Source organism: Hyperolius riggenbachi, chromosome 10 (genome assembly GCF_040937935.1).
Source record: "Hyperolius riggenbachi isolate aHypRig1 chromosome 10, aHypRig1.pri, whole genome shotgun sequence".
Lineage (NCBI taxonomy): Eukaryota > Metazoa > Chordata > Amphibia > Anura > Hyperoliidae > Hyperolius > Hyperolius riggenbachi.
In genome coordinates this window covers 236,434,394-236,447,965 of record NC_090655.1, presented here as the reverse complement: position 1 = coordinate 236,447,965, position 13,572 = coordinate 236,434,394, and the positions used below count along the sequence as shown (strand labels likewise).

Below are 13,572 nucleotides of genomic sequence, written 5' to 3'. Positions count from 1 at the left end.
TAAGATTTTTTTTGGTTTCCTTTAGCCCGTCATACTCTCTTATGGCTGAAGCCCACTAGAAACTGCAAATTGCATCACTTAGGGCTCTTTCACATTAGGGCAGACTTTGTGCGTTAACGCAAACGGCAGCCGTTTGCGTTAACCAAGGTAAGATGAAAGTCCATAGACTGTCATTTTACCTTTCACACTCGACGCTGCGTTTCGATGCGTTGCGGTTCTGATGCACCCGGGCGCAGTTTTTCCTCCAACGCACCCGCGAGCCAGCGTTTTCCGTCGGGTTTAATTACCAGCTACCGCCGCTGATTGCGTCGCACCGCAGATACCAGACGACAAGCCGCAGGCAGACAACGCGTGCAGGAGAACGGCTCCTGCTCGCGTTGTCTGATGTGAAAGAGCCCTAAGCATAAGGAATGCTGCCCACCCGTGCAATTATGGATCCAAAATTGTGCAAGACTGTTCCCGGGAACTATACACAAATAATAATTCTATTTTATTATGCACTTTAGATTGGTACAGATTATGCACTTTCACAATTCTGCCTTCTCAAAGGACTAGAGGACATGATCTGCACATGGAGGAAAAATGTTTTAGCCATTTATTTAGGAAAGGGTTCTTTACAGTAAGAGTGATTAAGATGTGGAATGCATTGCCACAGGAAGTCGTTATGGCAAACTCTATACCTGCATTTAAAGGGGGCTTAGATGCTTTCCTTGTGTTGAAAGACATCCATGGCTACAATTACTAGGTAATGCCTAATGATGTTGATCCAGGGATTTTATCTGATTGCCATCTGGAGTCGGGAAGGAATTTTTTTTCCCTCTTGGGGCTAATTGGACCATGCCTTGTAAGGGTTTTTTTGCCTTCCTCTGGATCAACAGGGATATGTGAGGGAGCAGGCTGGTGTTGTACTTTGTTCTCTGGTTGAACTCGATGGACGTATGTCTTTTTTCAACCACAATAACTATGTAACTATGTAACAATTTGTATGGGCTATGTTATAGTTATAAAATTACTGTATATTTATTGTACATAACTTTCTTTATGCATGTGATCATTTTCCTCCCCTGTACTGTGGCAGCTATGAACTGAGATGCAACCCCTCCGCCAATTTTTATTGCATTTTTAAATTATTCTAATACTTTGGGGTACCTATAATAAAATACAATAGTTCCCAGTGCATCTTTCTGCCCAGTTTTGGTCTCAATCCATTTCTTTTCTATCTTCTTGGAAGTGGAGAAACGTCACAGGACATTGTACAAATGTAGGTTCTGAACAGTGGTCCTGCAGGCTATGCAGTGTAGTAGGTATATGCGAATCACAAAACTGAAAGAACAGAAAGACAGACAAATTTCCGAGTAGCTAAAACAGTTCTCATAAATTGTATTAAAAAATCCACTATGAGACATTCCCATCTTTCATGCACTAAACTACGAAGTAGGTGGGAATAAAAGCAGGGGGTGTGGCCAAAATATTTCAACCTTGAGTACTCAAGAGCTACTAAAAGCCATTTTTAAGTGGACGGATACTTTCAAAGTTCCTCATCTACTGTGTATTCTACCTATGTTCACAGTTCTATTCCCGCTATAAGATGCCACCACGTGTTTGTAATCGGCGATTGTGTTTCTTCTCATGTAAATTTAGATATCCTCTAGTTGCAAAGCATCTCCCACACTTAGAACATGCAAAAGGACGTTCACCAGTGTGGGTTCTCTGGTGCCTAATAAGATCTTGTTTCTGAATGAATCCTTTCCCACACTCTGAACAGGAAAAAGGTCGCACACCTGTGTGGGACATTTGATGTAAATGAAGATGCCCTTTCTCGATGAAGCATTTCCCACACTCTGAACAGGGATAAGGGCGCTCGCCAGTGTGGATTCTCTGATGGGCAGAAAGGAGTGTTTTAGAAGTAAACCCTTTGCCACATTCCAAGCATGAAAAGGGACGCTCGCCTGTGTGGGTTCGTTGGTGGGCCAGAAGATACCCCTTCTGATGAAAAACTTTCCCACACTCTGAGCACGTAAATGGAGGCTCCCCCGTGTGGGTCTTCCGGTGCAAAAGATATTCTCTTCGTTTAGTAAACTCTTTCCCACAATCTAAACACGAGTAAGGGCACTTGCCACAGTTCGTTCGCTGGTGCATAAGAAAGTCTGCTTTTTTAATGAAACTTTTCTCGCATTCTGAGCATTTATAAGGCCGCTCCCCACTGTGAGTCTTCTGGTGTCTGAGAAGGTCTTTATTCAGAACAAAACTTTTCAAGCAGTCTGAACATGAAAAAGGCCTCTCGTCACTGTGTGTGCGTTGGTGTTTAATAAGGTGCCCATTCTGCGTGAAACATTTTCCACACTCTGAACAAGAAAAAGGGCGCTCGCCACTGTGAGTCTTCTGGTGTCTGAGAAGGTCTCTTTTCTGATAGAAACATTTTGAGCAGTCTGAACATGAAAATGGACGCTCATCGCTGTGGATGCGCTCGTGTTTACGAAGGTGTCCATTCTCCATGAAACATTTTCCGCACACTGAACAAGAATAAGGGCGCTCACCACTGTGACCTTTCTGGTGTCTGTGAAGGTCCCCTTTCTGGATAAAAGTTTTGCTACATGTTGCACATGAAAAAGGTCTCTCACCACTGTGGATTCGCTGGTGCTTTCTGAGGGATTCTTTCCGAAGGAAGCACTTTTGACATTCTGAGCATGAGTAAGGACGCTCGGCTACGTGAATCCTAAGGTGTGATAGAAGAATTTTCTTCTGATGGAAACATTTACCACACTCAGAACAGATGAATGGCTTCTCCTCATTGTGGACCTTCAGATGGTAATTGAGGCTGGCCTTATGTGAGAAACATCGGCTGCATTTGGGGCATGAGAAGGGCTTTTCCCCCGTGTGAAGTCTCTGGTGTAGGAGAAGACTTGACCTTCTTGTGAAGGACCTGTTACAATCTAAACATGAAAATGGCTTCTCTCCACTGTGGGTTCTCAGGTGTCTGAATAGATTTCGTTTTCCACTAAAACATTTTCCACATTCTGGGCATGGATACAAAAGCTCTTGTGAGGGCACCTTTTGGTCTCCAGGAAAAGATGTTCCAGGAGCAAAGCCATTAACTAATTCCACACCCTGAAATAGGTTAACGTCTCCAGTGGTAGCACAAACTGAGCTAGAAGATGACTCCTTCAGAACAGACGGCTCTACTGATCCAGCCATACTTCTGTACTGTGGGTCCACATCAGCTATAATATTGTGGGATCTATAAGACAATTCCTTCAGATGAGAAGAATCCATAGAGTGCATCATATCATAAACTATGTGATGAGTGCTTTCAGGAATGGGGATTCCTCCTGGAGAACCTTCTCTAGTAGTATGTGGAAATGTAAAAAGATGTCTCTCCAAGGTGTTATCAACGTAACGTCCATCTGTCAGAAACAAACAAAAAAAAAAAACGACTAATCAAGAATAGGAAGGAGAACCTCAGACAAAGTCAAACACGATGTAAAACCAAACTAGCTACAGACCACTGGATTATGGTGGAGCTACACTTACAGTAAGGAATGGAGATTTACCTACTTACATCTTTTTTCTGTTCTTGATCCCTGGCTGTCTATCATTACTTTAGACATTACATGTTTGTCCATTTGGTTTGCTTCCCTACCATACCACTGCACCCCTTTCTATATCTTAAGAACTTTACACATTCTTGGATTCATTCAAATCTGTCTGGTCATGCTATCACAGTTTTCTACTTACACACTACCAGTCTGTTAGTGTGCCACAAGGTTCTGTTTTTAGACCCCTTCTCTTTTCCATCTACACTCATGGTCTTTGACAACCAGTTCATGTTTTTGGATTTTAGTATCACTTCTATAAGGCAGGGAGCATACTTGTCAGTTTTCTATGCACATTTGTCTGCACTTATTTTCTGCACCCCCTGTAAATTTATATGCAGAAAAATGTGTGTGTGTTTTCACAGCAGCTAATGTAATTGATAGAGAAAATGCACAGAATGTGCAGAATATGCTGCAGGATGTTTTTTCTGCACATGAAAAACACATTTAAGTGTGAATTAGTCCATTGATTAACATACGTTCTCAGCTTAAAGGACAACTGAAGCAAGAGGGATATGGAGGCTGACATATTTATTTCCTTTTAAGCAATACCAGTTACCTGGCTGTCTTGCTGATCCTCTGCCTCTAATACTTTTAGCCATAGACCCTGAACAAGCATGCAGCAGATCAGGTGTTTCTGACATTAGTGTCAGATCTGACAAGATTAGCTGCATGCTTGTTTCTAGTGTTATTCAGACACTACTGCAGCCAAATACACCAGCAGGACAACCAGGCAACTGGTATTGTTCAAAAGAAAATAAATATGGCTGCCTCTATATTTCTCTCACTTCAGGTGTCCTTTAAATACTATGTTACTATCCCCCAACTGTCTATCATTACGTCTTTCATGTTTACCCATTTCCATAGTTGAATCTTAAAGCGGAACTGTAAATTCCTTAAAAAAAAACAGTTTCACTTACCTGGGGCTTCCCCAAGCCCCCAGCAACCATCCTGTCCTATGCCGGTCCTGCACGAGCCTCCATTCTCCCGTGCCAGCTAGTTTTGTTACCGCCGTCAATGGCAACTGTGCCTGCGCGCCCCGGGTTACGCAAAGCTTTTTTTCGCGTTCCCGCTTGCTATAGCGTCCTGCGCTATTAGCGCAGGATGCTATTGCGGGCTGAAACTGTGATAGCATGAACAGACAGGTTTGAATGAATCAATTGCCCATAGAGAGAATGGTCCAATAATGCATTTAGATCAATTTCCAATAGATTTAATTCTGAAATCTATTGGAAATCTGTTCCTAGTGTGTGGCACACATCAGATAGATTCCTGTCAGATTCAACTTGACAGGCATCAGACAGAAATCTATCTGATAGTCGAATCTGCTGCAAATCTATAAGTGTATGGCCACCTTTACCAGTTGTGTGAACAATAGCAAACAACTTTTTTGGTTGTTTCAACTTGTTTCACAACGAAAGTTGTTTGATAATTGTGCTGCATAAAAGACCGCTGTTGTGCGTGTGTATGAGGCTTAACCCTAACCCCCCACGCAAATTCTGCAGAGTTTATACAAATTTTTATGCAAATATATGCAGCTTTAGAAAAGACCAATCAACTTAAACCTGGTCCATTTTAAAACTGCATAAAAATTTGCATACATTTGCATCAACTTCAAAGAATTTGCATCTCAGTCATCATCCCCCCCCCCAACTGATGCCTAACCTTAACTGACCCCTACTGATGCATAACCCTGACTGCCCTCCCACTGCTGGGTAACGCTAAGCGACACCCCCACCAACGCCTAACTTCAACCTACCCCCCACCGATGCCTAACTCCTCCCCTCTCCCTCCCTTCCCCTGATGCCTAATCCTAACTGCCCCCTATTGATGCATAATTTTGACCGCCCCCGCACACACACTGCTGTGTAACCCTAGCCAACACCTCCATTGATGCCTAACCCTAATCCCCCCCCCCACCACCGATGTGTAACCCTAACCGACACCCCCACCAATGCCTAACTTCAACCGACCCCCCCAATAATGCCTAACCCTAACTGACACCCCCCACGCACCACTGTCTAAGCCTAACCGGCAACTCCCACTGCTGTCTAACCCTAACTCACACCCCACCAATGCCTAATCGACTCCCCACCAATGTTTAAACCTAACTGACACCCCCCCTCCAGTGCTGTCTAACAATAACTAACACCCTCCCACCACTGTCTAATTCTAAGTGACCTTCCCTTTGCCACTATATACAATAAATATCGGGAAGGAAGTTTAGATGCCCTGTAGGCGCCCATGTTAATATTGGTTACAAATGGAAACTGGGCCCCTCCCACTATTTGTAGCAGCAATTTGTAGAGTGGGTACCCCCAGCGCCTGCTATTTTACTGGGCACTGAGGGCCTAATTTTTTATTTATAGCCTATGCACCCAAATTTCTTGTTTCCCTTCTTCATTTTCTACTGACTTGCGTCTCACACCTGTTCTGCAGCCCTCCTCTGCCAATTCCTCCGCTGGCTATCAATTCCTCAGAAAATCCCAAACTCTTAAACTTCTACTCTGATCTAACCAAAACTTCTCACAAGCATCAGGCCCCTTTAACACCGGCGCGTTGTGTTGGCCTATTTGGCAGAAGGCCAATGCTACACCAATGTAAGTCTATGGGGCATTTCATCCTGCAACTTGCATAGTGATGTGCGGCGACCTGGAAGTCATGTGTGTCTATGGCGTTGCGTTGCGCATGCGGGGATGCGTAATTTTTCAATACACTTCCACATCATTTGAATTACGGCCACAGGAAGTAAGCGCTAGAAAGCCTCACTTCCTGCTTGGCCTTCAGCTACAATGGAGTTGTTAGGGCGTTGCGGTTTGTTCAGCCGATTGCACCGCACCGCATCTGCAGGTTAGCAGTGTGAAACTGGCCTCACCCCTCCTCTGGGGTCCATAATTTTTTGAGCCTAGAAACCTTGCAGTGCACCCTAAAAAACACTTCCTTTGTACAGATGGTCAAAGAGATGATTTTATATAATTCCAGCTTGCATGCATATTTAATGCAAACTCCATGGAGCCTGCCCTTGACAAATCAGATGCACATCCTCTCTCGGTTCTGAATGGCCCAATTCCAAGCTCCCTGCAGTGCCAGAATAGTTTGCAGCTAACTGACCATCTCTGTTACTTTGACAAGCATATGAACGCATAATGTACGTTAAACCGTAAGGAATTTAATGAGCACCGACACAGCACTTTGAGCGCAGCCTTGTGGTATTTATATCTGCGGGGACACAAAATAAGCAGTTAAATAGTTCATAAACTTTTTATCTGATGTAGTCAATACAGGAAGAAAAAGCACAGCCTCACTCCTGTTGTGTAAACTGCACCCCTGCGCTTCCCATGTGTCAAATGGAACTGGGCTTCAATTGACTGAGGAGGGGGGGGAAGGACATGGCGGCAGGTGATGGGGGGAGGGGTTAGAGGGAAGACAGGTTAAAAGGGGACAGGCGAGAGGTGGAGTAGTGAGGGGGAGGAGAGGAGAAAGGTCAAAAGGGGACAGGTGAGAGGGGAGGTGAGAGGTGGGACAGATGACAGGGGGGACAGGTTAGAGAGGGTCAGGTGAGAAGGAGGCAAGTGAGAAGGGGGAGCAGGTGAGGGGGGACAGGTGAGGGGGATACAGGTCAAAATGGGACAGGTGAAGAGGGGAGTGAGACAGGTAAGGGGAGAGGTGAGAAGTGGGACAAAAAACAGGGGGGGGGGGGGAAGAGGTGAGAGGTGGGCAGGTGAGATCGGGTACAAGCTAGAAGAAGATGTGGTTGTCTGGTTGTGAGCTGAGATTTTAGATACAATTACTTTAGATAAGTTAAAGATGTGGAATATCCCTGCATTTAGTGCTGAATCCTTACCCACACTGATGTCCAGAGACTGCACCTCCCTTTTAACTGTTGCCATCATTTCACTCTTCACCATAGACTGCTGATCATCTATCACATATGTTTCATCTTCCTCCACTTTAATGGTCCTCATCATGTCACCCTCCTCCATACACTGCTGATCACTCGTCACATATGTCTCTTCTTCTTCCTCTTTAATTGCCCTCATCATGTCACCCTCCTTTGTAGACTGCTGATCACCCCTCACGTATGTCTCTTCTTTTTTCTCTTCTTGTTTAACCTTTACTTTTATGTTAATAGGCTTTTCACCCTAAACCCAAAATATAATGAACATATAAAGAACATATTTACAAAGTAATTTTATTCTAATACAACCCTCCACTCATATAAAAAACCTACAAGTAGAATTCTGAGCAAAAACCAGAACCCTTTAGCTGACAGTAGTCTTGTGTATAATGCAAAGTATACATGTGTTACAAATGTGCAATCCAGCAGCAAAAGAGTTATAGATGTTTTTCATTTGTGTTTCCTGTCAATCCTATTTGAGAGTCTAAATGTGAAGATGCAAATGAGGCTACAGTCCTGCTGCTACTACTTTATCACAGCTGTTTTAGCGACTGTAAATGTGAGCTAGCAGCATGAGTCACTTGCTTCAGTGTTTCAGATGAGATAGGCAGGAGACACAAGGCAAAGTTGTATTTAAATATTTTGCTGCTGATATCATAAGTATATAGGAGAATTATCAGCTGAAGGACTTGCCTGGAGATCAGCTTGAACTGTCCATGTTGTAGAAACATGCACATAAATCTACTGTTATAGCCTTAAAATGGAAGTGACAGATTTCTTTTTTTTTTTTTAAAGATTAGTGTCTTTAAAAATGAACTCTGTAACTAAGAGTGCCTAGTTATAGAGTTTATTTTTAAAGACACTAATCATATGACATGAGGAAGCAGACACAGACCTGTGAAATGTGTTGTCTTTTTAAGGTATTCAATGAAAGAATGTGTTTACTGGGTAGCCCGAAACCACAAGTAATTGCAGCAAATTGGAACCTTACAAATCTTCAACCTGATGAAAATGATCATATGCTTCTAAGGTCTGCAATGGGGACTGTCTGTTACTGGGGTCTGAATCGATGGTTTAATATGCTACTGGGGCTTGATCTGTTACCGGGATCTACCAAAGCTGCCTAGTCTGATGCTGCAGTCTATCACGGGGGACTGATTTCTTAAGCCTCATACACACTAGATGACTAGACCAAAAATGTAGCCTGTGCACAGCAGCCCCCAATGCTTTGCCCAGCGATCAGCTTGAGTGCTCTCCCCACTCATCCAGCCCGCTGTGTGATGTCAATCACATGCTGCTGTGTCGTTCCTCCTCCCGCAGTATAGCAACAGAACACGTCACTATCCTGCAGGCTAGCTAATTGTGTGTACAGTGACAGGCCTGTAATGTCAGCCAAGGGTTGGCGACATGCCATGTACGTGTGTTTGAGGTTTTGCTGGTGTCTGATCTGTCACAGGAGACATGCTGTCTAATTGTTGTAAGACGAATATGCTGTTAATTTTGCTGGTTCAGGAATAAAACACCTGGATGTTCTGGTGGACATGCTGCATTATTAAGTTATTTGGCTGACATGCATATACTGACTAGTTTATTTGTCGCTGTATGAATGAGTTGTTGCTACACTTTATTTCTGGCTATGCCTCCCGTATTTATGGAATTGCCCACTTCAGTGCATGCCATAGGAGCGGTTTTCTCTAGATATGCCACTGACTAATTATAATGTGCATGAAGTGATACCCCATACAGAGACAAATATAATCTGTAGACCCTCAGTTTTCATTTACCTTATAACGGCGAGCGTAGTTGTGATCTTCTGATATACGGGAATAAAGAGAACCTGTAAATCTCCCTGGTGGGTTTCTGTTACTGGATCCATCTGTAGAAAAAACACACACAGGCTAATAGTACATTGTGTCTATGTAACTATGTGATTATGAGATGATGGCGGGTGATCCCTCCATACTGCTCTCTCTTTTACAATAAATTAAGGTCACCTCTTACCTGGTGATGCAAGAAGCAGCTGTTTCTCAGTTGAGGTGTTTTTGGGTCCATGTGGGCCTGGCAGCCTGTTATCCAGCACTGTCTCCTGTGCAGTGCAGCGGTATTCCATCGTTTCTCTACTGTTTTGGGGTCCTTGTAAATCTGGCCACTTCGCTATCTCAACTTCTTCCTCTTCATCTTTTATTTCTTCTTTAATGGTAACATTAATAGCATCCAGAGCTTTACTCTGCAACTATAAAGGAAAGATCTGTTCTTGAACAAGTCCATCAGTGGATATACAGTATATCATAACATAACTAGCATGGATTATTCATCCAGGTCAGAAGTGTAACTATGAATCATGGGCCCTCCAGTGTTTACACCCTTTCCCCTGCTAACCCTTGTGACCCTTACAGCCTGAGAGGCCATCTTACAAGGGTGATAGAAGGAGTGTGGATATCATCATCTTCATACCTATAACAAGTGTAGCCACAAAATCACCTGATCTGAAGGATAGACCTCTTAAAGAGAATCTGTACTCTAAAATTCTTACAATAAAAAGCATACCATTCTATTCATGATGTTCTCCTGGGCCCCTCTGTGCTGTTTCTGCCACTCCCTGCTGCAATCCTGGCTTATAATTGCCATTTTTATGCAGTGTTTACAAACAAAAGACATGGCATGTGAGAGGCTGAGAGTAGCTCAGTGTGTCAGTCATACAGAGTGTGCAGGGGGCATGGAGAGGGTGTGTATAGCTTCTATCCAATAGCAAGCAGATTAGCACATTCCAGCCTGACTGCCTGAGCCCGACAGAGCCAACAGTGGAAAGAAGATTAGATCATATAACAGAGATAATGCAGCCACTGTGCAACTAGGAAAGACTGCAATAAGACAGAGCACATTAGAACAGGTATAGGAACTTATAGGATAGAAGAAATAAGGCTCAAAATTTTGTAACAGAGTCTCTTTAATCAGAGGGAGTGAAGTAGAAGTTGGGGCCCCTTACAGCTCTGGTCCCCCTGCAGTTGCAGGAGCTGCTCCCCTTTTGTTACGCCCTTAAACTCCAGCTTATACCTGAGGATGGGCCTGGGGTGGGACCTTCTGATCTTCCATCAAAATGTTCTTCTGATTCTTCAGTCCTTCCAGGCACTCCACCTCCTCCTAAGGTGAAGGGAATTTGTATTGGTGAGACAAAATGCAGGAAATATTTAGCAGGTTATCATTATTTAGCATAAGGTGCTTCAAATTTCTGAAAAAAAATTGGGCAGACGTTTTCTGAACGCTCTGTCATGTCAAAATAAGGAAAGCGACTTTATAACCACTGATCCTAAAGCATGAAGATGTAACTATAGATCGGCACTATACAAGATGGGATCCCACAAAACAAGACTGAATAGGTAAGAACTCCCAGCAGCACATGCCTTATAAAAAGTATGTAGAAGACCGTCAGCAAATTAAATGCACAGTATATGCATTCAAATTGCAGTGCAGTACCAAATGATGCGAGGGCTGAACTGACCCCACTGTCGCCTCAAAATAAAAGGAGACCCTCAACTACACATAATAGGTGAAACTCTAGTAATGATAAGAGCAACTTGCATGAAACTTAGTTGCACTATTTGCTTAAATTTGCATTCATTTGCACTAATGGAGGATATTCACTTCCAAAATGGTTTGCATGCAAAAGCATTCCATACTACACCCTTTCACCACGATTAGGTTCCTCCAGAGTCAGAAGTGGCCCCACCACTAACATGTGACTTGAAAGCCAACTTAAAGGGAACCTTAACCCTGTTAAATAAACACATTTTTATTACCTGGGGCTTCTCGAAGCCCCCTTCAGCCATCCTGTGCCTTCGCTGGCTCACGAGTGCCCTCCGGTCCCCGCCGCGGGTTAGTTTCATTTTCGGTCGACTAAGAGTCGAACCCTGGCAACGCGAATTGTTCTTCGCCTTCCAGCCATCAAGCACATCCTGCGACAGGACACACTTGACAGCTGGAAGGAGAAGAACAATTCACCGTGTGGAGGACACCCGTGTGCCAGCGAAGGCACAGGATGGCTACAGGGGGCTTCTGGAAACCCCAGGTAAGTGAAACTTTGTTTATTTATCAGGGTTAAGGTTCCCTTTAACTGTGGGACTTCAGCTGCCAGATCGTTTCCCATCCAAATTATGCTGCTGCCCATAGAGACATTTTATTTCAGTACATAGTTAACAGGAACTGATGTACTTAAGCAAAGCTGCGGTGCTATGCTCCTTCTGCAAGGTACAGCATTTGCAGTTTCTCAGAATAGATGTTAGAAGACGAACATGTAGACTGAACCATGTTTTAGGACAAGGGTCCCCAAATGTTTTGGGTCGAGGGCCGGGTCAACATACTTCAGACTACTGGGGGGCCGGAGTATACATAAAGTGATGTCGAAGTCTTTTCGGGCCAGACAGTAAACCATACCCAGGTGACAACCTGCAGTCCAATTGGACAATAGTGTCACCTGATGTGGAATTTGATTGGAAACCAGCAAAATACTGCTTTCCGGCTTCCACGTGGATGGGTGGTGCCAGCACTGCTATTCTATATGCGGACTACCAATATTTAGAAATGTAGCTGACAGCATCTATAAATAATACATTTTGTGTGTGGGGGGCCATTAAAAAAATCTCAGGGGCCCACATTCGGCCCGCGAGCCTTAGTTTGAGGACAACTGGTTTAGGATATGAACATGACATATCCACTGAGCATACTATGAGAATATACTACAGCTCTGGCTGGGTCCATTATACTTTGCACCAAGACTTAGTCTTGTTCCATTTTCATTAATATGAAACTTATCTGCCCAAAGAATTTCTAGATTGTTTGGCTTCAGATTCCATGAGTTGGTTAGCTACAATACCAATTTTAATACATCCATCTGACATGAGGACAATTAATGTAGAGTTAACAGCAAGACAGTCCAGATAGTTGACTTAGTTCTTGTTCGGCAAAAAAGTCCTTGCTCAACAATGAAAACTGGGACACTCGATCTGGGAAAATATATTTTAATACTGAAGTGAAAGACCACTCAAGAAGGCCAGTGGAGGTCACTGTGTTTTGCTATGTGGAAGCCGTTCAAAATGTGCCCTTGGCTGATCAGAAAATTCCATCTGAAAAGATATCAGCGATTCTGGAGGTACCTCAGAAGTTGTAAGTTCTATCATCCATCATCTGGAAGACCTCTGGTACACAGATGCTAAAATGTGGACCAGAGGCAGGATTGTGTTGTGGCTTCACAGTTGATTCTGCAGCTTTTTAGGAGGGACACAAAATATCGGTAAGATCAGTTTGTAAAATGAACAAGACATGGTTATCTTTGTATAGTGCAGAGAAAAAAATATTATGAATGTAAAGTTAGTAGTTTTGCTTGTCAAGAATACGTTTTGGGGCCAAAAGTTGATCTCTAAGTTGATGGCATGTGCTTTTTGGGCAAAAGGTGGGATACTACACGTCTTTGACAAAGTAAGGAGAGCACTTAAGGAAAGGTGGGGTGGGGGAAAAGGCTGTGCATCCCTAAACACATGCTGCAATTGAATGGTTAATCGCACAAGCATACACCTCCTCTGCCAGACTGAAAAATGCATGTCCTGCATCCAAGACAAGTACTAACATTTATTAAACTAGGAGGTACTTTAGCTTCCAATATGGTTTGCATGCAAAGTATATTATACTAGACACTTGCGCCACGGTGAGGCAGACCTCCGGGCAAGTGACCTAACCTAAATTTAAAACCTCAGGAGCAGCTAAGCAGAAAAAAATGTGTAACTTACATTTGGTAGAACAGCGAGGAGAACGCCAGCGCATGCCACTAAGGCTGCATCTGAAATGACCACCAGCTCAGTGTGTAGCACCTATATAGACTTTCTACACACTTCACATTTAATTCAGATGCCAATCATATGCAAATCTGCTGCTACTTATCATGCAAACAGGAAACTCAGGAGGTGGGGCTTAACCATTCAATTGCAGCATGTGTTTAGGGATGCGCAGCCTTTCCCCCCCCACCTTTCCTTAACTTTGTAACTATGTAACTGTCAGGTTAGCTGCTCCCAGCCCCACCTCCTGAGTTTC

General features: G+C 43.6%; 1 protein-coding gene across 1 annotated transcript in view; it reads right to left on the bottom strand.

Moving 5' to 3' along the window:
- Positions 1 to 418: 418 nt before the first annotated feature.
- Positions 419 to 13,572, bottom strand: part of LOC137536957 (uncharacterized) — a 31,433-nt gene continuing 18,279 nt past the window's right edge. Inside the window, exons 5-9 of the mRNA XM_068259123.1 lie at positions 10,546 to 10,632; positions 9,493 to 9,724; positions 9,276 to 9,367; positions 7,438 to 7,735; positions 419 to 3,404 (exon numbers count right to left, since the gene is read on the bottom strand). Coding sequence (XP_068115224.1) covers positions 1,582 to 3,404; positions 7,438 to 7,735; positions 9,276 to 9,367; positions 9,493 to 9,724; positions 10,546 to 10,632 — 2,532 coding nt within the window. The 3' untranslated portion in view covers positions 419 to 1,581. The remainder of the gene's footprint in view (positions 3,405 to 7,437; positions 7,736 to 9,275; positions 9,368 to 9,492; positions 9,725 to 10,545; positions 10,633 to 13,572) is intronic.